Here is a 25410-nt window from a genome sequence, read left to right as displayed (position 1 = left end):
TGTTAAATACCGTAAGTCTAAATATATTATGTAACCTGATAGCTAGGTAGGTGTGTTAAATACCGTAAGTCTAAATATATCGTGTAACCTGATAGCTAGGTAGGTGTGTTAAATACCGTAAGTCTAAATATATTATGTAACCTGATAGCTAGGTACAGTGGGGCAAAAAAGTATTTAGTCAGCCACCAATTGTCAGCCACCAATTGTGTGAAAACCTTGTGAAGACTTACAGAAAACGTTTGACCTCTGTCATTGCCAACAAAGGGTATATAACAAAGTATTGAGAAACTTTTGTTATTGACCAAATACTTATTTTCCACCATAATTTGCAAATAAATTCATTAAAAATCCTACAATGTGATTTTCTGGATTTTCTTCTCATTTTGTCTGTCATAGTTGAAGTGTACCTATGATGAAAATTACAGGCCTCTCTCATCTTGTTAAGTGGGAGAACTTGCACAATTGGTGGCTGACTAAATACTTACTTGCCCCACTGTACGCACATACATGCATACTAATACATTTTTTGGGATTTGTGTGTATTGCTAGGTATTAGAGCTCGAGAAACAAGCATATTTTTGCACCTGCGGTATCATCTGCAGATGTGTGTTGCGACCGATTTTCGATTTGTTTATGTCATCTTCTTGTCCAATGTTGTGTTTGTAGGGGGGCGACATGGGACCTCCAGCCTGAGAAGCTAGACTTCAGTCAGTTCCACAGGACACCCTTCAGAGGAAAACCAAAGCATCTGCCACACATCGACAGAGAGGGGTGAGGGCATCTAGTCGTTCAATTAAAGAAATAACAAGTTACTGAGAAAGGAAGTGCGTGTCCAGCGACTCCTTGACATGAGCATAGAGAAACATTGTCCCAGTTCTCTCCCTGACCCTTCTACCTGGCCCTAACCCTTCTACCTGGCCCTAACCCTTCTACCTGGCCCTAACCCTTCTACCTGGCCCTAACCCTTCTACCTGGCCCTAACCCTGCTACCTGGCCCTAACCCTGCTACCTGGCCCTAACCCTGCTACCTGGCCCTAACCCTGCTACCTGGCCCTAACCCTTCTACCTGGCCCTAACCCTTCTACCTGGCCCTAACCCTTCTACCTGGCCCTAACCCTTCTACCTGGCCCTAACCCTGCTACCTGGCCCTAACCCTGCTACCTGGCCCTAACCCTGCTACCTGGCCCTAACCCTTCTACCTGGCCCTAACCCTGCTACCTGGCCCTAACCCTGCTACCTGGCCCTAACCCTGCTACCTGGCCCTAACCCTTCTACCTGGCCCTAACCCTGCTACCTGGCCCTAACCCTGCTACCTGGCCCTAACCCTGCTACCTGGCCCTAACCCTTCTACCTGGCCCTAACCCTTCTACCTGGCCCTAACCCTTCTACCTGGCCCTAACCCTTCTACCTGGCCCTAACCCTTCTACCTGGCCCTAACCCTGCTACCTGGCCCTAACCCTGCTACCTGGCCCTAACCCTGCTACCTGGCCCTAACCCTGCTACCTGGCCCTAACCCTGCTACCTGGCCCTAACCCTTCTACCTGGCCCTAACCCTTCTACCTGGCCCTAACCCTGCTACCTGGCCCTAACCCTTCTACCTGGCCCTAACCCTTCTACCTGGCCCTAACCCTGCTACCTGGCCCTAACCCTTCTACCTGGCCCTAACCCTTCTACCTGGCCCTAACCCTTCTACCTGGCCCTAACCCTTCTACCTGGCCCTAACCCTTCTACCTGGCCCTAACCCTGCTACCTGGCCCTAACCCTACTACCTGGCCCTAACCCTGCTACCTGGCCCTAACTCTGCTACCTGGCCCTAACCCTTCTACCTGGCCCTAACCCTTCTACCTGGCCCTAACCCTGCTACCTGGCCCTAACCCTGCTACCTGGCCCTAACCCTTCTACCTGGCCCTAACCCTTCTACCTGGCCCTAACCTTGCTACCTGGCCCTAACCCTTCCATGTTGTTCAATGTTTCCACTTTGCAGATTTGAAGGCCTATACATCCCTCCCATTAATCCTCTCCTATGGGATAGACATGAAAATGATGCTGGTCCATTCCATTACTACTTGGTGTCTGTAGCCTCTGCTACACTCATACTGACCCCTAGGCCTCAGTCTCACTACTGGGTTATCATCACATAAACTCAATCTCAAATGGTCTTTCCACCGTTGCTCACAACCTCTCATCACCTCCTGCTCACCATTTTGGAGGAGAAGGTCCAAGGTCCCTCCCCTCTAACCTTCTTCTCCAATGAGTTTTGAGAAGGTGAGGAGAGAAAATGTCAGGAATAGAAGAGAAATTGTCCCTTGTATAAGCCAATCAGAGCCCACCTATCCCGCCTACTCATCCCTTATCTCTCTGTCTCTCAGGATGATGAAAGGCAAGTTTGAAGATGATGATGATGGCATCGACCTGAATGACATGGAGAAGTTCCTGCCAGGCCTTACTGTAAGTTAACCTCTTTCTTTGTCTCGGTCCTCTCTATCTGCTTTCTAACAAGACCACATACCTACTAATGGTAGGGAGCTCCATCTGGTGGCTCAAAGATGGAACTTCATACTAAGAATTGTAAGGAATAGTCTTGTCCTTTATGTGAGTGAAGTCTGACATCTTGTGATGAAACGTTGTCCATTCACCTCTGACCATGTTAAAGGGCCAATACTGGCGCCCAGTGGTCGTTTTAAGGTACTTTTCCTTGAGTTCCATAATTTCTCATAAAACACTAGATAAGGTCTTGCTCAGACTAAATCTTTGCTGGTTTTCTGTCCCTTAAAAAAACAAAATAAATCACTTTTCTCTATGTATTACAAATATATATATTTCTCTCTGTTCTCTAGCAAGACTATTTTGAATTTTTTTTCGGGCTCCCAAGTGGCACAGCGGTCTAAGGTGCTGCATCTCAGTGCAAGAGGCGTCACTACAGTCCCTGGTTCGAATCCAGGCTCTATCACATCCGGCCGTGATTGGGAGTCCCATAGGGCGGCTTACAATTGGCCCAGCATCGTCCGGGTTTGGCCGGAGTAGACCGTCGTTGTAAATAAGAATTTGTTCTAAACTGACTTGCCTAGTTAAAGGTTAAACTTAATAAAAATGGAAAAATGTCTCTGGCTGTAAAACCTACCAATGTCCAAATATATATATATATATATGACTGTAGAACTTTGGAATTCAATTCTAAGAAGATTTCTTCATCCCAGAGGGGAAATGATTCCTAGCAGGTCAGGAATAGGATCCTGATCCAGCTATAGGGTGGGTCTGTCTCGCATGTCTACAGGACTACGGCACTGTGTACCAGTGTTCCCGTCTGGGTTCGTCTGGTCTGCTGACGGGCAGGATGTTGGCACTGGAGGGTCTGGAGGGCAGGAGAGACACACACACCCCCACCCCCACATGTCTGGTCTGCTGACAGGCAGGATGTTGGCACTGGAGGGTCTGGAGGGCAGGAGAGACACACACACACACACACACACACACACCCCCACCCCCACATGTCTGGTCTCATGTCCAGACTGGCCACCAGGGAGTCTTCCCCCCCCTGCCCACGTCATCACTCTGCCTGCCTGCCAGTCAGCCAGCCATGACCCCACGCCAGGCCCAGCCAGTCTCCAGTTCATTGTTTCATTGTGATCGCCATCTCCTTTGACTGACTGCTTTGTAAATAACTCACCACAACGCATGGGAAGGAACTGACTGTGAGGACGAGGACGACCCTGAAAGTAAAACTCAAAGTTGAAAATAGACCAAAGAAAGTACCTCCTCAAGATGACTGAAATACTAGTGTTTATAATCATGTTTCCTTTACAGTGGCTGATAATAAATATCTCTTGAGACCTGGGAATGCCGGTCCTGTTCCCCAGTGTTTGTCAGTAGTGACATTCAGTGTGTGTGATACCCGTTGCCCTGTTGGCCTCAGTGGCACATAAAGCTGTCTATTATCCCCTAGCAGGCTCTCAGGGGCCAGGACCAGTCAGTCAGTCCCCAGGTTTACCTCACCTCACTGATAACCTGACTAAATATAGCAGCAGACGGCGCCGCGCCGCTAAGCCTCTGACTGGAGCTCTGTGTGTGTGTGTGTGTGTGTGTGTGTGTGTGTGTGTGTGTGTGTGTGTGTGTGTGTGTGTGTGTGTGTGTGTGTGTGTGTGTGTGTGTGTGTGTGTGTGTGTGTGTGTGTGTGTGTGTGTGTGTGTGTGTGTGTGTGGACGACGACGACAAAATGTGTTTGTGTGTTTGAGAATGTGTGTGTCTTGACTACTTGGCTCAGTGTGTGTGATGCTTGTAGTCAGGACTTACATAACATACAATGGGAATCAAACGCGCATGATGTTGATTAAATGGCAACGAAGTTTTTACATTTTTCGGGGAGATGTTTTACATTTTTATGAGATGGATTATTGGGGAGGGGTTTTAGGGAGAGACGGTGGATTTTTGGGGAGGGGTTTTAGGGAGAGAAGGTGGATTATTGGGGAGGGGTTTTAGGGAGAGAAGATGGATTATTGGGGAGGGGTTTTAGGGAGAGAAGATGGATTATTGGGGAGGGGTTTTAGGGATAGACGGTGGATTATTGGGGAGGGGTTTTAGGGAGAGACGGTGGATTATTGGGGAGGGTTTTAGGGAGAGAAAGTGGATTATTGGGTAGGGGTTTTAGGGAGAGAAGGTGGATTATTGGGGAGGGGTTTTAGGGAGAGAAGATGGATTATTGGGGAGGGGTTTTAGGGAGAGAAGGTGGATTATTGGGGAGGGGTTTTAGGGAGAGAAGATGGATTATTGGGGAGGGGTTTTAGGGAGAGAAGGTGGATTATTGGGGAGGGGTTTTAGGGAGAGAAGGTGGATTATTGGGGAGGGGTTTTAGGGAGAGAAGGTGGATTATTGGGGAGGGGTTTTAGGGAGAGAAGGTGGATTATTGGGGAGGGGTTTTAGGGAGAGAAGGTGGATTATTGGGGAGGGGTTTTAGGGAGAGAAGGTGGATTATTGGGGAGGGGTTTTAGGGAGAGAAGGTGGATTATTGGGGAGGGGTTTTAGGGAGAGAAGGTGGATTATTGGGGAGGGGTTTTAGGGAGAGAAGGTGGATTATTGGGGAGGGGTTTTAGGGAGAGAAGATGGATTATTGGGGAGGGGTTTTAGGGAGAGAAGGTGGATTATTGGGGAGGGGTTTTAGGGAGAGAAGGTGGATTATTGGGGAGGGGTTTTAGGGAGAGAAGGTGGATTATTGGGGAGGGGTTTTAGGGAGAGAAGGTGGATTATTGGGGAGGGGTTTTAGGGAGAGAAGATGGATTATTGGGGAGGGGTTTTAGGGAGAGAAGATTGATTATTGGGGCTGGGGGATATCGGGAGAGATATGTAATTATTTTGGGGTGGGGAGGTCGGGGAGAGGAATGGGTGGATCCCAAAGCCGAGCTCTGCCATCCAGGACTACACCAGGCAGTGTCAGAGGAAGGCCCTAAAAATGGTCAAAGACTCCAGGACACACAATTCATAGACGATCTTTCCCAGTAGCAGAGAGAACAAAAAGGTTCCTGAACAGCTTCTACCCCCAAGCCATCAGACTGCTGAACAGCTCCGACCCCCCCCCAAGTCATTAGACTGCTGAACAGCTCCCCCCCCCAAGTCATTAGACTGCTGAACAGCTTCTACCCCCAAGCCATCAGACTGCTGAACAGCTTCTACCCCCAAGCCATCAGACTGCTGAACAGCTTCTACCCCCAAGCCATCAGACTGCTGAACAGCTTCTACCCCCAAGCCATCAGACTGCAGAACAGCTTCTACCCCCAAGCCATCAGACTGCTGAACAGCTTCTACCCCCAAGCCATCAGACTGCTGAACAGCTTCTACCCCCAAGCCATCAGACTGCTGAACAGCTTCTACCCCCAAGCCATCAGACTGCTGAACAGCTTCTACCCCCAAGCCATCAGACTGCTGAACAGCTTCTACCCCTCAAGCCATCAGACTGCTGAACAGCTTCTACCTCCAACACACACACGCACACCAACACACGCACACGCACGCACACACACTCCAGCGCACACACACTCCAAGACGCGCACACATGCGCACGCACACACACACTCCAACACACACGCACACACACTCCAGCACACACACTCCAACACACACACACTCCAGCACACACTCCAGCACACACACGCACACTCCAGCACACACTCCAGCACACACACACTCCAACACACACACACGCACACTCCAGCACACACACTCCAACACACGCACACACATGCGCGCGCACACACACACACTCCCGCACACACACTCCAGCACACACTCCAACACACGTGCACGCACACACTCCCACACTCCCACACACACACACACACACACACACACACACACACACACACACACACACACACACACACACACACACACACACACACACACACACACACACACACACACACACACACACACACACACACACACACACACACACACACACTAAATATGCTCATGCACACACAACACATACATGCATATTGATGCCACACTCACACATTTGTGATCTTGTCACGTTTTTTAATAATATAATAATTGCCTTGTCACCTTTACCTGCATGTCCATATTTCCTCAACTATTGGTACCCCTTCACATTGACTCGGTACCGCTACTCCTTTGTAGATATCCTCATTATTTAGTGTTACTGTTCTCACTACTGAACTGAGTTGTTGGCTAAGGGCTTGTCAGTAAGCATTTCATGGTAAAGGCTACACCTGTTGTATTCAGCGCATGTGACAAATACGATTCGATTTGAAAATGTTTTCACCCTCAGATTCCAGGGCTACTCTGGGGAAACAGACTAATTCACAACCAGAATAGCAGCACCAAGGCCCACTAGGTAAAAGAACCTGGGAGGACAGGAAAGGCAGGGCACAGGGGAGGACCAGCATCCTCTACACCCCCCATGTTATGAGATTCCTGCAGGATGATTCTATGGAGCTGGGTCTGGAGTGAGACGTGCTTCATTAAGGATGAGTCAAGCCCCTTCCCCTTCCCTCTATTCAGTCCCATTTCTGACATAGTTTACACCCACCTCACCCTAGCAATGCTTTAGGTCTATGCCAAGGTCTGTGTGTGTGCTTGTTTACGTCAGGTCAGATTTAAGAGCCTGACAGGGCCAGAGAGGTACAGTAGTCACTGATGGCAGGATAGCCCTCTCAGGTCAGATTTAAGAGCCTGACAGGGCCAGAGAGGTACAGTAGTCACTGATGGCAGGATAGCCCTCTCAGGTCAGATTTAAGAGCCTGACAGGGCCAGAGAGGTACAGTAGTCACTGATGGCAGGATAGCCCTCTCATGTCAGATTTAAGAGCCTGACAGGGCCAGAGAGGTACAGTAGTCACTGATGGCAGGATAGCCCTCTCAGGTCAGATTTAAGAGCCTGACAGGGCCAGAGAGGTACAGTAGTCACTGATGGCAGGATAGCCCTCTCAGGTCAGATTTAAGAGCCTGACAGGGCCAGAGAGGTACAGTAGTCACTGATGGCAGGATAGCCCTCTCAGGTCAGATTTAAGAGCCTGACAGGGCCAGAGAGGTACAGTAGTCACTGATGGCAGGATAGCCCTCTCAGGTCAGATTTAAGAGCCTGACAGGGCCAGAGAGGTACAGTAGTCACTGATGGCAGGATAGCCCTCTCAGGTCAGATTTAAGAGCCTGACCGGGCCAGAGAGGTACAGTAGTCACTGATGGCAGGATAGCCCTCTCAGGTCAGATTTAAGAGCCTGACAGGGCCAGAGAGGTACAGTAGTCACTGATGGCAGGATAGCCCTCTCATGTTAGATTCAAATCAAATCAAATCAAAATGTATTTGTCACATACACATGGTTAGCAGATGTTAATGCGAGTGTAGCGAAATGCTTGTGCTTCTGGTTCCGACAATGCAGTAATAACCAACAAGTAATCTAACTAACAATTCCAAAACTACTGTCTTATACACAGTGTAAGGGGATAAAGAATATGTACATAAGGATATATGAATGAGTGATGGTACAGGGCAGCATACAGTAGATGGTATGAGTATGTAGACAAAGTAAACAAAGTGGCATAGTTAAAGTGGCTAGTGATACATGTATTACATAAGGATGCAGTCGATGATATAGAGTACAGTATATACGTATGCATATGAGATGAATAATGTAGGGTAAGTAACATATAAGGTAGCATTGTTTAAAGTGGCTAGTGATATATTTACATAATTTCCCATCAATTCCCATTATTAAAGTGGCTGGAGTTGGGTCAGTGTCAATGACAGTGTGTTGGCAGCAGCCACTCAATGTTAGTGGTGGCTGTTTAACAGTCTGATGGCCTTGAGATAGAAGCTGTTTTTCAGTCTCTCGGTCCCAGCTTTGATGCACCTGTACTGACCTCGCCTTCTGGATGATAGCGGGGTGAACAGGCAGTGGCTCGGGTGGTTGATGTCCTTGATGATCTTTATGGCCTTCCTGTAACATCGGGTGGTGTAGGTGTCCTGGAGGGCAGGTAGTTTGCCCCCGGTGATGCGTTGTGCAGACCTCACTACCCTCTGGAGAGCCTTACGGTTGAGGGCGGAGCAGTTGCCGTACCAGGCGGTGATACAGCCCGCCAGGATGCTCTCGATTGTGCATCTGTAGAAGTTTGTGAGTGCTTTTGGTGACAAGCCGAATTTCTTCAGCCTCCTGAGGTTGAAGAGGCGCTGCTGCGCCTTCTTCACGACGCTGTCTGTGTGAGTGGACCAATTCAGTTTGTCTGTGATGTGTATGCCGAGGAACTTAAAACTTGCTACCCTCTCCACTGCTGTTCCATCGATGTGGATAGGGGGGAGTTCCCTCTGCTGTTTCCTGAAGTCCACAATCATCTCCTTAGTTTTGTTGACGTTGAGTGTGAGGTTATTTTCCTGACACCACACTCTGAGGGCCCTCAACTCCTCCCTGTAGGCTGTCTTGTCGTTGTTGGTAATCAAGCCTACCACTGTTGTGTCGTCCGCAAACTTGATGATTGAGTTGGAGGCGTGCGTGGCCACGCAGTCGTGGGTGAACAGGGAGTACAGGAGAGGGCTCAGAACGCACCCTTGTGGGGCCCCCGTGTTGAGGATCAGCGGGGAGGAGATGTTGTTGCCTACCCTCACCACCTGGGGGCGGCCCGTTAGGAAGTCCAGTACCCAGTCGCACAGGGCGGGGTCGAGACCCAGGGTCTCGAGCTTGATGACGAGCTTGGAGGGTACTATGGTGTAGAATGCCGAGCTGTAGTCGATGAACAGCATTCTCACATAGGTATTCCTCTTGTCCAGATGGGTTAGGGCAGTGTGCAGTGTGGTTGAGATTGCATCGTCTGTGGACCTATTTGGGCGGTAAGCAAATTGGAGTGGGTCTAGGGTGTCAGGTAGGGTGGAGGTGATATGGTCCTTGACTAGTCTCTCAAAGCACTTCATGATGACGGAAGTGAGTGCTATGGGGCGGTAGTCGTTTAGCTCAGTTACCTTAGTTTTCTTGGGAACAGGAACAATGGTGGCCCTCTTGAAGCATGTGGGAACAGCAGACTGGTATAGGGATTGATTGAATATGTCCATAAACACACCGGCCAGCTGGTCTGCGCATGCTCTGAGGGCGCTGCTGGGGATGCCGTCTGGGCCTGCAGCCTTGCGAGGGTTAACACGTTTAAATGTCTTACTCACCTCGGCTGCAGTGAAGGAGAGACCGCATGTTTCCGTTGCAGGCCGTGTCAGTGGCACTGTATTGTCCTCAAAGCGGGCAAAAAAGTTATTTAGTCTGCCTGGGAGCAAGACATCCTGGTCCGTGACTGGGCTGGGTTTCTTCTTGTAGTCCGTGATTGACTGTAGACCCTGCCACAATGCCTCTTGTGTCTGAGCCGTTGAATTGAGATTCTACTTTGTCTCTGTACTGACGCTTAGCTTGTTTGATAGCCTTGCGGAGGGAATAGCTGCACTGTTTGTATTCGGTCATGTTACCAGACACCTTGCCCTGATTAAAAGCAGTGGTTCGCGCGAATGCTGCCATCAATCCACGGTTTCTGGTTAGGGAATGTTTTTATCGTTGCTATGGGAATGACATCTTCAACGCACGTTCTAATGAACTCGCACACCGAATCAGCGTATTCGTCAATATTGTTATCTGACGCAATACGAAACATGTCCCAGTCCACGTGATGGAAGCAGTCTTGGAGTGTGGAGTCAGCTTGGTCGGACCAGCGTTGGACAGACCTTAGCGTGGGAGCCTCTTGTTTAAGTTTCTGTCTGTAGGCAGGGATCAACAAAATGGAGTCGTGGTCAGCTTTTCCGAAAGGGGGGCGGGGCAGGGCCTTACATGCATCGCGGAAGTTAGAGTAACAATGATCCAAGGTTTTTCCACCCCTGGTTGCGCAATCGATATGCTGATAAAATTTAGGGAGTCTTGTTTTCAGATTAGCTTTGTTATGATCCCCAGCTACAATGAATGCAGCCTCCGGATAAATGGTTTCCAGTTTGCAAAGAGTTAAATAAAGTTCGTTCAGAGCCATCGATGTGTCTGCTTGGGGGGGGATATATACGGCTGTGATTATAATCGAAGAGATTTCTCTTGGTAGATAATGTGGTCTACATTTGATTGTGAGGAATTCTAAATCAGGTGAACAGAAGGATTTGAGTTCCTGTATGTTTCTTTCATCACACCATGTCTCGTTAGTCATGAGGCATACGCCCCCGCCACTCTTCTTACCAGAAAGATGTTTGTTTCTGTTGGCGCGATGCGTGGAGAAACCCGTTGGCTGCACCGCCCCGGATAGCGTCTCTCCAGTGAGCCATGTTTCCGTGAAGCAGAGAACGTTACAGTCTCTGATGTCCCTCTGGAATGCTACCCTTGCTCGGATTTCATCAACCTTGTTGTCAAGAGACTGGACATTGGCAAGAAGAATGCTAGGGATTGGTGCGCGATGTGCCCGTGTCCGGAGTCTGACCAGAAGACCGCTACGTTTCCCTCTTTTACGAAGTCGTTTTTTGGGGTCGCTGCATGGAATCAATTCCGTTGACCTGTTTGTAAGGCAGAACACAGGATCCGCGTCGCGGAAAACATATTCTTGTTCGTACTGATGGTGAGTTGACGCTGATCTTATATTCAGTAGTTCTTCTCGACTGTATGTAATGAAACCTAAGATGACCTGGGGTACTAATGTAAGAAATAACACGTAAAAAAAAAACTGCATCGTTTCCTAGGAACGCGAAGCGAGGCGGCCATCTCTGTCGGCGCCGGAAGTAGATTTAAGAGCCTGACAGGGCCAGAGAGGTACAGTAGTCACTGATGGCAGGATAGCCCTCTCATGTCAGATTTAAGAGCCTGACGGGGCCAGAGAGGTACAGTAGTCACTGATGGCAGGATAGCCCTCTCATGTCAGATTTAAGAGCCTGACAGGGCCAGAGAGGTACAGTAGTCACTGATGGCTGATGTCAGGGCCAGGGCCAGAGGTACAGTAGTCACTGATGGCAGGATAGCCCTCTCATGTCAGATTTAAGAGCCTGACAGGGCCAGAGAGGTACAGTGATGGCAGGATAGCCCTCTCATGTTTTCATAGTGACAGACGTCTCAGTCATCGGGGTTGGTGAAGTCAACATGAGATTGTTATTGTGATATGTATATCTCTGCGTGCTCTGGGGGATTCTGAGCATGTCAACACAATGCTTGCATGACTCTGGGTGTGTGATATATTTTCAATACCCTAACAACAGTTGCCTTTTTTGTGAGACTGCAACTTGGCTGCCATGTGCGGAAGTCATCCGGCCCCATTTGATTTCAATAGGTATTGCTATTCCTTGCCTTTCATCACGTTCTTCCTTTTGCTATGGGTGACTATGTTTTTTCATTGACATTCGAGCCCGGCTCGTCTGTACGCGTGCGTGGGATGTGCACGTTTGCTCATGTCCTTGTGCAAATCATTTCCATCGTCCCATTTGTTGTCCTTTATAAACTCTCATGGTCTCATCAACTCCAGCCTGATGGATATACAGTATATCGGCCCTGGCTCATTTTAATTTTAATTTTACCTTTATTTAACCAGGCAAGTCAGTTAAGAACACATTCTTATTTTCAATGACGGCCTGGGAACAGTGGGTTAACTGCCTGTTCAGGGGCAGAATGACAGATTTGTACCTTGTCAGCTCGGGGGTTTGAACTCGCAACCTTCCGGTTACTAGTCCAACACTCTAACCACTAGGCTACACTGCCGCCCCAATTAATGAAGACTGAAGTCATGTTGGTAAACATCATGGTGGTTAAGTTACATTATAGTAGATGGATTGTAGTTTCCTCTGTCTTGAGTCAGTGATGAGGAGATCCAGGGTGACATACTGTATATATCTAGGACTTCCTGTCCTCTGTCCCTTGTGGGACTGGCTGATTTCTGGTTGTTTTCCCAATGGGGAGGCAGTCAGATAGCCTGGTCCCAGATTGGCTGATTTCTGGTGGTTTTCCCAATGGGGAGGCAGTCAGATAGCCTGGTCCCAGACTGGCTGATTTCTGGTGGTTTTCCCAATGGGGAGGCAGTCAGATAGCCTGGTCCCAGACTGGCTGATTTCTGGTGGTTTTCTCAATGGGGAGGCAGTCAGATAGCCTGGTCCCAGATTGGCTGAGTTCTGGTTGTTTTCCCAATGGAGAGGCAGTCAGATAGCCTGGTCCCAGATTGGTTTGTGATCTTACTTGCTGGTCATTGTCAGGAGCTGTCAAGACAGCACAAACAGATCTGGCACCAGGCTATCTGACGGAGTCTCACCCCTCTGCTTCCCACAGTCCATAGTGCTACTGATCCAGTCAGTCATTGGGGACCTGAGTTATGGGCCTGGCCGGCTGACCGGTGGTGGCCAGGCAGGGGCCACAGAGTCACTGAGGACATATCCGGCCTGGTCCGCTCCAGTTCCTTCCTGCAGAACAAAGCGACCAGGGGACCAGACTCAAGATGTCTCCTCAGACTGGCTGGCCCGCTCAGTCTACGTGCACCAGAGCAGGAGCCTCAGAGGGGAGGCAGTCAGCCAACCAGCCCTCGGGACTCGGGTCGGTGACTGGGGTCCGGGTGCTGGGACCGTACTTAACACAGGCCTGTCTGGGGCTGAAGGAATAGTTGGCCCTGCTCCCTCCTCCATCCTTGTCTTCCTCATTCTCCCTCCTTCACGTCCACTGTAGAACAATGAGGTCAGCGTGGAGAGCAGCCCCCTCCTACACCCTTTTCCTGCCATTGTCAGAGAGGAGAGAGTCTGTGTTAGGTGTGCTCCCAGTGACCGACCACAGAGGAACACTGACCTTCTAGAGATCAGGAACTGGAGAAGACTCGTACACACACACACACACACACACACACACACACACACACACACACACACACACACACACACACACACACACACACACACACACACACACACACACACACACACACACACACACACACACACACTGCTTTCGGAAAGTTGTCAGACCCCTTGCCTTTTTCCACATTTTGTTACGTTACAGCCTTATTCTAAAATTGAATATTTTATTTAATATTATTTTATTTAATATTTTTTTTGCCCCTTATTAATATACACACAATACCCCATAATGACAAAAAGAAAATGTAAAAAAAAAAAACATTTTTGCAAATGGATTAAAAATAAAACTGATCACATTTACATAAGTATTCAGTTCCTTTACTCAGGTGTTAAAGCACCTTTTGAAGTGATTACAGCCTGGAGTCTTCTTGGGGAGCGTCGCTGCACAGCTAATTTCAGGTCTCTCCAGAGATGTTCGATTGGGTTCAAGTCCGGGCTCTGGCTGGGCCACTAAAGGACATTCAGAGACTTTTCCGAAGTCACTCCTGCATTGTCTTGGCTGTGTGCTTAGGGACATTGTCCTGTTGGAAGGTGAACCTTTACCCCAGTCTGAGGTCCTGAGTGCTCTGGAGCAGGGTTTCATCAAGGATCTCTCTGTACTTTGCTCCATTCATCTTTCCCTCGATCCTGACTAGTCTCCCCTGCCGCTGATAAACATCCCCACAGCATGATGCTGCACCACCATACTTCACCGTAGGGATGGTGTCAGGTTTCCTCCAGATGTGACGCTTGGCATTCAAGCCAAAGAGTTCAATCTTGGTTTCATCAGACCAGAGAATCTTGTTTCTCATGGTCTTTGAGTTCTCTAGTTGCCTTTTTACAAACTCCAAGCGGGCTGTTCTGTGACTTTTACTGAGGGGCTTCCGTTATGGCCACTCTACCATAAAGGCCTGATTGGTGGAGTGCTGCAGAGATGGTTGTCCTTCTGGAAGGTTCGCCCGTCTCCACAGAGGATCTCTGGAGCTCTGTCAGAGTGACCATCGGGTTCTTGGTCACCTCCCTGACCAAGGCTCTTCTCCCCCGATTGCTCAGTTTGACCGGACGGCCAGCTCTAGGACGAGTCTTGGTGGTTCTAAACTTGTTCTACTAAGAATGATGGAGGCCACTGTGTTCTTGGGGACCTTCCATGCTGCAGAAATGTTTAGCTACCCTTTCCCAGATCTGTGCCTCGACACAATCCTGTCTCGGAGTTCTACGGACAAGTCCTTCACCCTCATGGCGTGGTTTTTGCTCTGACATGCACTGTCAACTGTGGGACCTTATATAGACAGGTGTGTGCCTTTCCAAGTCTTGTCAAATCAATTGGTGGACTCCAATCAAGTTGTAGAAAAATCTCAAGGAAGATCAATGGAAACAGGAAGCACCTGAGCTCAATTTACGGTCTCATAGCAAAGGGTCTGAAAACTAAAAGCTATTTCAGATTTTCATTTCTTTATACATTTGCAAAAAGTCTAAAACTCTGTTTTTGCTTGGTCATTATGGGGTATTGTGTGTAGATTGATGAGAAAAACAATGAGTGTAATCCAGTTTAGAAAAGGGCTGTAATGTAACAACATTTGGGAAAAGTCAAGGGGTCTGAATACTGTGTGAATGGGTTCATGTGTTTGCCTGCAACTCTTCCTGTGTGAATGGGTTAATGTGTTATTTGCCTGCAACTCTTCCTGTGTGAATGGGTTAATGTGTTATGTGCCTGCAACTCTTCCTGTGTGAATGGGTTAATGTGTTATGTGCCTGCAACTCTTCCTGTGTGAATGGGTTAATGTGTTATGTGCCTGCAACTCTTCCTGTGTGAATGGGTTAATCTGTTATGTGCCTGCAACTCTTCCTGTGTGAATGGGTTAATGTGTTATTTGCCTGCAACTCTTCCTGTGTGAATGGGTTAATGTGTTATTTGCCTGCAACTCTTCCTGTGTGAATGGGTTAATGTGTTATGTGCCTGCAACTCTTCCTGTGTGAATGGGTTAATGTGTTATTTGCCTGCAACTCTTCCTGTGTGAATGGGTTAATGTGTTATGTGCCTGCAACTCTTCCTGTGTGAATGGGTTAATGTGTTATGTGCCTGCAACTCTTCCTGTGTGAATGGGTTAATGTGTTATTTGCCTGCAACTCTTCCTGTGTGAATGGGTTAATGTGTTATTTGCCTGCAACTCTTCCTGTGTGAATGGGTTAATGTGTTATTTGCCTGCAACTCTTCCTGTGTGAATGGGTTAATGTGTTATTTGCCTGCAACTCTTCCTGTGTGAATGGGTTAATGTGTTATTTGCCTGCAACTCTTCCTGTGTGAATGGGTTAATGTGTTATGTGCCTGCAACTCTTCCTGTGTGAATGGGTTAATGTGTTATTTGCCTGCAACTCTTCCTGTGTGAATGGGTTAATCTGTTATGTGCCTGCAACTCTTCCTGTGTGAATGGGTTAATGTGTTATTTGCCTGCAACTCTTCCTGTGTGAATGGGTTAATGTGTTATTTGCCTGCAACTCTTCCTGTGTGAATGGGTTAATGTGTTATTTGCCTGCAACTCTTCCTGTGTGAATGGGTTAATGTGTTATGTGCCTGCAACTCTTCCTGTGTGAATGGGTTAATGTGTTATTTGCCTGCAACTCTTCCTGTGTGAATGGGTTAATGTGTTATTTGCCTGCAACTCTTCCTGTGTGAATGGGTTAATGTGTTATGTGCCTGCAACTCTTCCTGTGTGAATGGGTTAATGTGTTATGTGCCTGCAACTCTTCCTGTGTGAATGGGTTAATGTGTTATTTGCCTGCAACTCTTCCTGTGTGAATGGGTTAATGTGTTATGTGCCTGCAACTCTTCCTGTGTGAATGGGTTAATGTGTTATGTGCCTGCAACTCTTCCTGTGTGAATGGGTTAATGTGTTATTTGCCTGCAACTCTTCCTGTGTGAATGGGTTAATGTGTTATTTGCCTGCAACTCTTCCTGTGTGAATGGGTTAATGTGTTATGTGCCTGCAACTCTTCCTGTGTGAATGGGTTAATGTGTTATTTGCCTGCAACTCTTCCTGTGTGAATGGGTTAATGTGTTATTGCCTGCAACTCTTCCTGTGTGAATGGGTTAATGTGTTATGTGCCTGCAACTCTTCCTGTGTGAATGGGTTAATGTGTTATGTGCCTGCAACTCTTCCTGTGTGAATGGGTTGATGTGTTATGTGCCTGCAACTCTTCCTGTGTGAATGGGTTAATGTGTTATGTGCCTGCAACTCTTCCTGTGTGAATGGGTTAATGTGTTATGTGCCTGCAACTCTTCCTGTGTGAATGGGTTAATGTGTTATGTCTGGATGTCTTTCTTTATTCCCCAAACCTCTAAATGATATACACCAGAATTCACCATCTGACATTCAACAACGCGTCCAAGTTCATGAATGAACGGCAGACATCTGGGATGTTGAGTATCAACATCTCCACTCCATAATCATCACTTCTGGTGGTCTGGTCTTGACCATCTCATTGGTTGACCGGACAGAGGAGGATTGCATGGTGATAGCTGTTAGAGGCACCTCCCCTGTGGGATTAGGAGCCAGTCGTGGGGCTTGCATCCCAAATGGCACCCTATTTTCTATGGGCTCTGGTCAAGAGTAGTGCACTACGAAGGGAATAGGGTACCATTTGGGACATGGCCCTGGATATCCTGCATACCACGCCCCTTAAACCCTATTATGGCTCTTACTCCTTCCACTGTATTTGAGACTGGAAAACCAATCCACACTGACCTGATTTGTACTGGTAAGAGATGGGAGGTGGGTAGAGGGAGGGGAAGAGAGACCAGAGAAAGACGGGGCTGATGGGAGGAAAAGAGAAGGTAGAAAAAGAGGGCTTTGTGGATGGCGGAGGTAAACAAAGTCTGTGTGGGCCAAAGCCCCCCGCTGTAGAGCCCCCTATCTGTGCCCCCGCCAGACTAGACCACCAGACTGACTGTACTGGCTATTTGTGATTATATACCAGCCAGACTAGACCACCAGACTGACTACTGGCTATTTGTGATTATATACCAGCCAGATTAGACCACCAGACTGACTACTGGCTATTTGTGATTATATACCAGCCAGACTAGACCACCAGACAGACTGTACTGGCTCTTTGTGATTATATACCAGCCAGACTAGACCACCAGACTGACTGTACTGGCTATTTGTGATTATATACCAGCCAGACTAGACCACCAGACTGACTACTGGCTATTTGTGATTATATACCAGCCAGACTAGACCACCAGACAGACTGTACTGGCTCTTTGTGATTATATACCAGCCAGACTAGACCACCAGACAGACTGTACTGGCTCTTTGTGATTATATACCAGCCAGACTAGACCACCAGACTGTACTGGCTCTTTGTGATTATATACCAGCCAGACTAGACCACCAGACAGACTGTACTGGCTCTTTGTGATTATATACCAGCCAGACTAGACCACCAGACTGTACTGGCTCTTTGTGATTATATACCAGCCAGACTAGACCACCAGACTGTACTGGCTTTTTGTGATTATATACCAGCCAGACTAGACCACCAGACAGACTGTACTGGCTCTTTGTGATTATATACCAGCCAGACTAGACCACCAGACTGACTACTGGCTATTTGTGATTATATACCAGCCAGACTAGACCAACAGACTGTACTGGCTCTTTGTGATTATATACCAGCCAGACTAGACCACCAGACAGACTGTACTGGCTCTTTGTGATTATATACCAGCCAGACTAGACCACCAGACTGTACTGGCTATTTGTGATTATATACCAGCCAGACTAGACCACCAGACAGACTGTACTGGCTCTTTGTGATTATATACCAGCCAGACTAGACCACCAGACTGTACTGGCTCTTTGTGATCATATACCAGCCAGACTAGACCACCAGACTGTACTGGCTATTTGTGATCATATACCAGCCAGATTAGACCACCAGACTGTACTGGCTCTTTGTGATTATATACCAGCCAGACTAGACCACCAGACTGTACTGGCTCTTTGTGATTATATACCAGCCAGACTAGACCACCAGACTGTACTGGCTCTTTGTGATTATATACCAGCCAGACTAGACCACCAAACAGACTGTACTGGCTCTTTGTGATTATATACCAGCCAGACTAGACCACCAGACAGACTGTACTGGCTCTTTGTGATCATATACCAGCCAGACTAGACCACCAGACAGACTACCAGCCAGACTAGACCACCAGACAGACTACTGGCTCTTTGTGATCATATACCAGCCAGACTAGACCACCAGACTGTACTGGCTCTTTGTGATTATATACCAGCCAGACTAGACCACCAAACAGACTGTACTGGCTCTTTGTGATCCTATACCAGCCAGACTAGACCACCAGACAGACTACTGGCTCTTTGTGATCATATACCAGCCAGACTAGACCACCAGACTGTACTGGCTCTTTGTGATTATATACCAGCCAGACATGGGCCCATTAGGCAGTATCCTGTCCTGCTTTCGCTCTCTACCTTCCAGGCTGATCAATAAGACCAAGTGAAATCATTCTCCTTTATCCATCAAAACAATTCAAGTGGCTTTATAAGCATTGGTTATAACTGATGTACAGTGTATATACAATATTAACTATTAGTTATAATAATTTGTTGATGTAGTTCTGAAGTGTGTATCCCACTGAATGTGGAAGTGGGGACTGGGGTAATGTTGTTCCCTAACAGTCTGTCATTGTGATGACAGCCTCATCCCGCCTCTGACTGAACTGATTGAAAACCAGAAAAGCAAGACACCGCTCTCCCGCTTTACAAAAGCACCAATCATCCAGCGATCTCTCTCTCTCTCTCCCCCCATTGTCTTTAAGCTGTGGCTTTCTGCCTGACGCTGTAGACTGGCTGCTCCACTCATAAAGGCTTCTTATGGCCAGAGAACACCGGTTCTCTGACTGGCCTGTCTGGGAATAATAAACCAGTAGACTCTAGAGTAGAGCCTGAACACTACAACCTGTTAATAATAAACCAGTAGACTCTAGAGTAGAGCCTGAACACTACAACCTGTTAATAATAAATCATTAGACTAGAGCCTGTTAATAGTAAACCATTAGACTAGAGCCTGTTAATAGTAAACCATTAGACTAGAGCCTGTTAATAGTAAACCATTAGACTAGAGCCTGTTAATAGTAAACCATTAGACTAGAGCCTGTTAATAGTAAACCATTAGACTAGAGCCTGTTAATAGTAAACCATTAGACTAGAGCCTGTTAATAGTAAACCATTAGACTAGAGCCTGTTAACAATAAGCCATTAGACTAGACTAGAGCCTGTTAATAGTAAACCATTAGACTAGACTAGAGCCTGTTAATAGTAAACCATTAGACTAGACTAGAGCCTATTAATAATAAGCCATAAGACTAGACTAGAGCCTGTTAATAGTAAACCATTAGACTAGAGCCTGTTAATAGTAAACCATTAGACTAGAGCCTGTTAATAGTAAACCATTAGACTAGAGCCTGTTAATAGTAAACCATTAGACTAGAGCCTGTTAATAGTAAACCATTAGACTAGAGCCTGTTAATAATAAACCATTAGACTAGACTAGAGCCTGTTAATATTAAACCATTAGACTAGACTAGAGCCTGTTAACATTAAACCATTAGACTAGACTAGAGCCTGTTAACATTAAACCATTAGACTAGACTAGAGCCTGTTAACATTAAACCATTAGACTAGAGCCTGTTAATAATAAGCCATTAGACTAGAGCCTGTTAATAATAAACCATTAGACTAGACTAGAGCCTGTTAACATTAAACCATTAGACTAGACTAGAGCCTGTTAACATTAAACCATTAGACTAGAGCCTGTTAATAATAAGACACTAGACTAGAGCCTGTTAACAATAAGCCATAAGACTAGAGCCTGTTAATAATAAGCCATTAGACTAGACTAGAGCCTGTTAACAATAAGCCATAAGACTAGAGCCTGTTAATAATAAGCCATTAGACTAGACTAGAGCCTGTTAATAATAAACCATTAGACTAGACTAGAGCCTGTTAACATTAAACCATTAGACTAGACTAGAGCCTGTTAACATTAAACCATTAGACTAGAGCCTGTTAATAATAAGCCATTAGACTAGAGCCTGTTAATAGTAAACCATTAGACTAGACTAGAGCCTGTTAATAATAAACCATTAGACTAGACTAGAGCCTGTTAATAATAAACCATTAGACTAGACTAGAGCCTGTTAACATTAAACCATTAGACTAGACTAGAGCCTGTTAACATTAAACCATTAGACTAGAGCCTGTTAATAATAAGCCATTAGACTAGAGCCTGTTAATAGTAAACCATTAGACTAGACTAGAGCCTGTTAATAATAAACCATTAGACTAGACTAGAGCCTGTTAATAATAAACCATTAGACTAGACTAGAGCCTGTTAACAATAAGCCATTAGACTAGACTAGAGCCTGTTAACAATAAGCCATAAGACTAGAGCCTGTTAATAATAAACCATTAGACTAGAGCCTGTTAACAATAAGCCATAAGACTAGAGCCTGTTAATAATAAGCCATTAGACTAGACTAGAGCCTGTTAACAATAAGCCATTAGACTAGAGCCTGTTAACAATAAACCATTAGACTAGACTAGAGCCTGTTAACAATAAGCCATTAGACTAGGCTAGAGCCTGTTAATAATAAGCCATAAGACTAGACTAGAGCCTGTTAACAATAAACCATTAGACTAGACTAGAGCCTGTTAACAATAAGCCATAAGACTAGAGCCTAATTTTTATCTTCGATGTGTGACCCTTTGGAAAGGAATCAGACAGATCCACAATAACTGCATGTTCTGTATAGAAATGTGGTATCCCTCTTGGAGAGACGAGGCAGTGGATTTCTGACTCATCATCCATCTAGCAGACCTATTGGACGGACCTGGGCTGATTGGAGAAAGGTCATTGGCAGACTGTGTTTCAGAGCTTTGTATTCATGCTTCTCGAATAGAAGGATTCTTTCTGGTGTGTTGTAATGTGTATTTTACCACCGGTACTATTGGAAACGCACATCACATTTTCTCAGCCATCTCAAGTTCTGTGGTCAGCTGTTATGCACATGCCTGGGATTCTGAGTAAAAGAACCTTGCTGTTTTTGCAAAAGCTGATGGCTGTTTTGCAAGACTGTCATATTGTTTTTGGTCTCTGTGTTGGTCGGAGTCTGGTTTATATATCTGAGGCATTGTAATCCCACACTGCCCACTCACACTGACGTTCAAAATCAAATCAAATGTTATTTAACACATTCTTCATAAACAACAGGTATAGACGAACAGTGAAATGCACATTTACTGGCCCTTAACAACAGGAGATAAATAAAGATAATAAAACAAGGAATAAATAACCAGAGTAATAACTTGACTATATACACGGGGTATCAGTACCGAGTTGATGTGCAGGGGTACGAGGTCCTTGTGGTAGATATGTACAGTACCAGTCAAAAGTTTGGACAGGGTTTTTCTTTATTTGTACTATTTTCTAGATTGTAGAATAATAGTGAAGACATCAAAACTATGAAATAACACATATGGGATCATGTAGTAATCAAAAAAGTGTTGAACAGGTTCTACAAAATAGCCACCATTTGCCTTGATGACAGCTTTCAACAATCTTGGAATTCTCTCAACCAGCTTCATGACGTTGTCACCTGGATTTACCAGCCCCAGAAATTGCAGCCCAAATAAATGCTTCACAGAAGTAAAGTTACAGACACATCTCAACATCAACTGTTCAGAAGAGACTGTGTGAATCAGGCCTTCATGGTCAAATTGCTGCAAAGAAACCACTACTTAAGGACACCGATAAGAAGAAGAGACTTGCTTGGGTCAAGAAACACGACCAATGCACATTAAACAGGGGGAAATCTGTCATTTGAGTCCAAATTTGAGATTGCATCAGATGACCTGGCCTCCACAAACACCCGACCTCAACCCAATTGAGATGGTTTTGAATTAGTTTGACCGCAGAGTGAAGGAAAAGCAGCCAACAAGTGCTCAGCATATGTGGGAACTACGTCAAGACTGTTGGAAAAGCATTCCAGTTGAAGCTGGTTGAGGGAGTGCCAAGTGTGCGAAGTTGTCAAGGCAAAGGGTGGCTACTTTGAAGAATCCCAAATATAAAATATATTTTGATTTGTTTAACACTTTTTTTGTTTGTAGTTACTACATGAGTCCATATGTGTTATTTCATAGTGTAATGTCTTTACTATTATTCTACAATGTAGAAAACTGTAAAACAACAACCCTGCAATAGTTTAGGTGTCAACTTTTGACTGGTTCTGTAAGTATAGATTATAGGGGTAAAGTGACTCGGTAACAGGATAGATCATAAACAGTAGCAGCAGTGTATGTGATGAGTCCGTGCAAAAGGGGGTCAATGCAGAGAGTTCAGGTAGCTATTTGGTAAACTATTTATCAGTCTTATGACTTGGGGGTAGAAGCTGTTCAGAGTTCTGTTGGTTCCAGACTTCGTGCATCAGTACCACTTGCCATGCGGTTGCAGAGAGAACAGTCTATGGCTTTGGTGGCTGGAGTCTTTGACAATATTTAGGGCCTTCCGCTGACACTGCCTGTTATAGAGGTCCTGGATGGCAGGGAGCTCAGACCCCGTTGATGTACTGGGCCGTACGTACTACCCTCTGTAGTGCCTTGCGGTTGGATGACAAGCAGTTTCCAAACCAGGCGGCGATGCAGCCAGTCAAGATGCTGTCAAATAGTGCAGCAGTATAGCGTTTTGTACTAGCGCGTGTGCATTCTCGCCTGGAGTTGATCCAGGGTTTGAACTGAGACCGAGGGAGAGAGCGGGTATTGGAGGCCCTGCCTGGCCTTGGGTGGAAAGACATTCCACAGAGTTTCCTGTTTAGTTGGAGCTACGCTTCTCTTACCCTGTCAGCCTGCCTGCCTTCTGCGCTCCGGAATACCTCTCTTAATGAAATAATGTGAGCTGTGAGGTCCGAGAGGAAACTTGGCTTGGGTCCCAATCCCAAATGACACTCTATTCCCTACGTCATGCACTACTTTTGCCCAGAGCCCTATGGGGGGCCCTGGTTAAAAGTAGTGCATTTTATAAGGAATAGGGTGCCATTTGGGATGCTACCTTGGATGGATGTCTGTACTTAAGCATCAGTACCCTGTGTATCTCTCTGCTGCCTGCCTGTGTGGAGGATGCCAGTTGGCTAGCACCAGTTGTTTAGCACGGGCTGTTCACTTTAGTAATGTGGCAAATTAGTACGAGTTCCACATGTATTACACATCAAAGACTGGAACAGGTTTTGAAATGGGCAAGGCAAGCAAACGGGTCATGTGACAGAAGAAATGATATGATCTAGGATCTCTGAGAAAAGCAACTAGTTGTAGCCAATATGAATGGCGTCTTGGCAGTTTTGCGTATCAAGACTTGGCCCTTACTAATATGTTTTTCACATAGATTTCACCGTATGTTGTCTGTAAAAACAACTTTATGTTCCCTTTTCAAACAGCCACATCTTTACCCCTTTCTTGTCGGCATGCACCTTTTTATATTGCCGTTGATTTGGCAGCAACTGAGCAAGAGACATTCAACTTTGACCCTGTTGTGACCGTCATGGTAACCGGATGCAGCAAGCAATATTGACTAAGTTCTAAATTCACGCTACCTCGGTCCACGCTACCTCGTGGACTGTAGCTGTGCCGCAGCTTGGCAAATTGGTGCTGTGACATCGTTGTGGCAAAGGAAACATTTTATCTAGCGGCACATCAAGGAGCCAATAGTGGGTCACCCAAAATTGCTTTTGCTAACATGGAGGACAGAATGCAATGCACTGCTTTAATTTCTTCACATTAACAGTAAGTTGCCAGCTCGCCATACTTGTAAATCATTTGCAAATAATGACCCTGTAATGTGTTAATTTTCCTCTTTATGGTGAATTACAGTTGGCTACAGTTTAAATGAAACATGTCAGCCATGTTCTGGTTATTATGTGAGCTGGCTAGATATTTTGCTAATAAACAAGCAACAAACACACATGGTCTATATTTGCTTTTAGTTGCCTGGCTTGCTAGATGTACATATATTTTTTTAAATACAGCAGGAGGTGTGTGCATACCATCCACGGCTTCCTAGTATATTACTACATAATGTTCAGTCCCTGGACTATAAAGTAGACGGGTTCAGGGAGAGGATCTCCTTCCAGAGAGACATCAGGGATTGTAAGATACTCTGTTTCATGGAATCATGGTTCTCCCTGGATATGCAGTGCATTTGGAAAGTATTCAGACCCCTTCCCCTTTACCACATCTTGTTACATCAGGGCTGCCCTACCTTCTTTGACGTCAGATCTACTTTTTCATTGGTAGATCTCTTCAGGCTGGCAAGTCTTTAAATCTAAACCAACCAACAAAATGTATGAAACACAACACACCACTGAGTATGGACCTGCTGCTACGAGTACTATTTGATACCCACATATAATGTGGACCAATAACATGTTTTACACAAATAAGTGCAACTCGTTTAATTTTGGCATTGGGTGGCGGCAAGCTGTTTTTCATAGTCACGGCTGTAGCAGCTTGTTGCAGGTCTCATGCAGGCCACAAGGTGGTCATCAGTCATAGTAGGTCTGTACTTGGACTTAATTATCTTCATGTGAGACAATGCAGACTCAGAGGAAGGTTGATCCACAAAGGGCTGATAAGTTGAGAGCACATCTTGTTATGTTGGGATACTTCCCCTCTAGCAGTATCTCCCTGAACTCTTCCTTCATCTCAGAGGTTGCCCTGGATTTAAGCTGAATGTCATTTTGAAGAGTGAGAACATCAGTTTCTGCTATAGTTGTGTCCATCTGAAAAAGTGATCACATTTTTTGAAGCAATGACTTCCACATTTATGTCTGTGCCAAACGGAACGCACATATAAGTGACAATCGGCTCAAGTGATGCAAAGTCAGTGAAACGACTGTCGAACTCCGATAAGATGCTCTGGACTTGCTCCACCTAACGTCCACTGTCAAGCTGTGCTGTATCCTTGCCCTTGACGTTCAGGGTCTGAATACATGTGTTGAAAGAAGTGCAGGTCCTCACGTTG

The 25410-nt window shown here is 46.2% G+C and overlaps 1 protein-coding gene across 1 annotated transcript in view; it reads left to right on the top strand.

The window, feature by feature from the left end:
* The window catches only part of LOC123999858 (CBP80/20-dependent translation initiation factor-like), a 139988-nt gene that overhangs the window by 47233 nt on the left and 67345 nt on the right, over positions 1 to 25410 (top strand). The window contains exons 7-8 of the mRNA XM_046305866.1: positions 667 to 771; positions 2370 to 2448. Of these exons, the coding sequence (XP_046161822.1) occupies positions 667 to 771; positions 2370 to 2448 (184 nt within the window). The remainder of the gene's footprint in view (positions 1 to 666; positions 772 to 2369; positions 2449 to 25410) is intronic.

This window comes from Oncorhynchus gorbuscha, linkage group LG16 (genome assembly GCF_021184085.1).
Source record: "Oncorhynchus gorbuscha isolate QuinsamMale2020 ecotype Even-year linkage group LG16, OgorEven_v1.0, whole genome shotgun sequence".
In the NCBI taxonomy this organism is placed as follows: Eukaryota; Metazoa; Chordata; class Actinopteri; order Salmoniformes; family Salmonidae; genus Oncorhynchus; species Oncorhynchus gorbuscha.
Note: the sequence above shows the minus strand (reverse complement) of the source record. Positions and strands in the feature narration are given on the sequence as shown.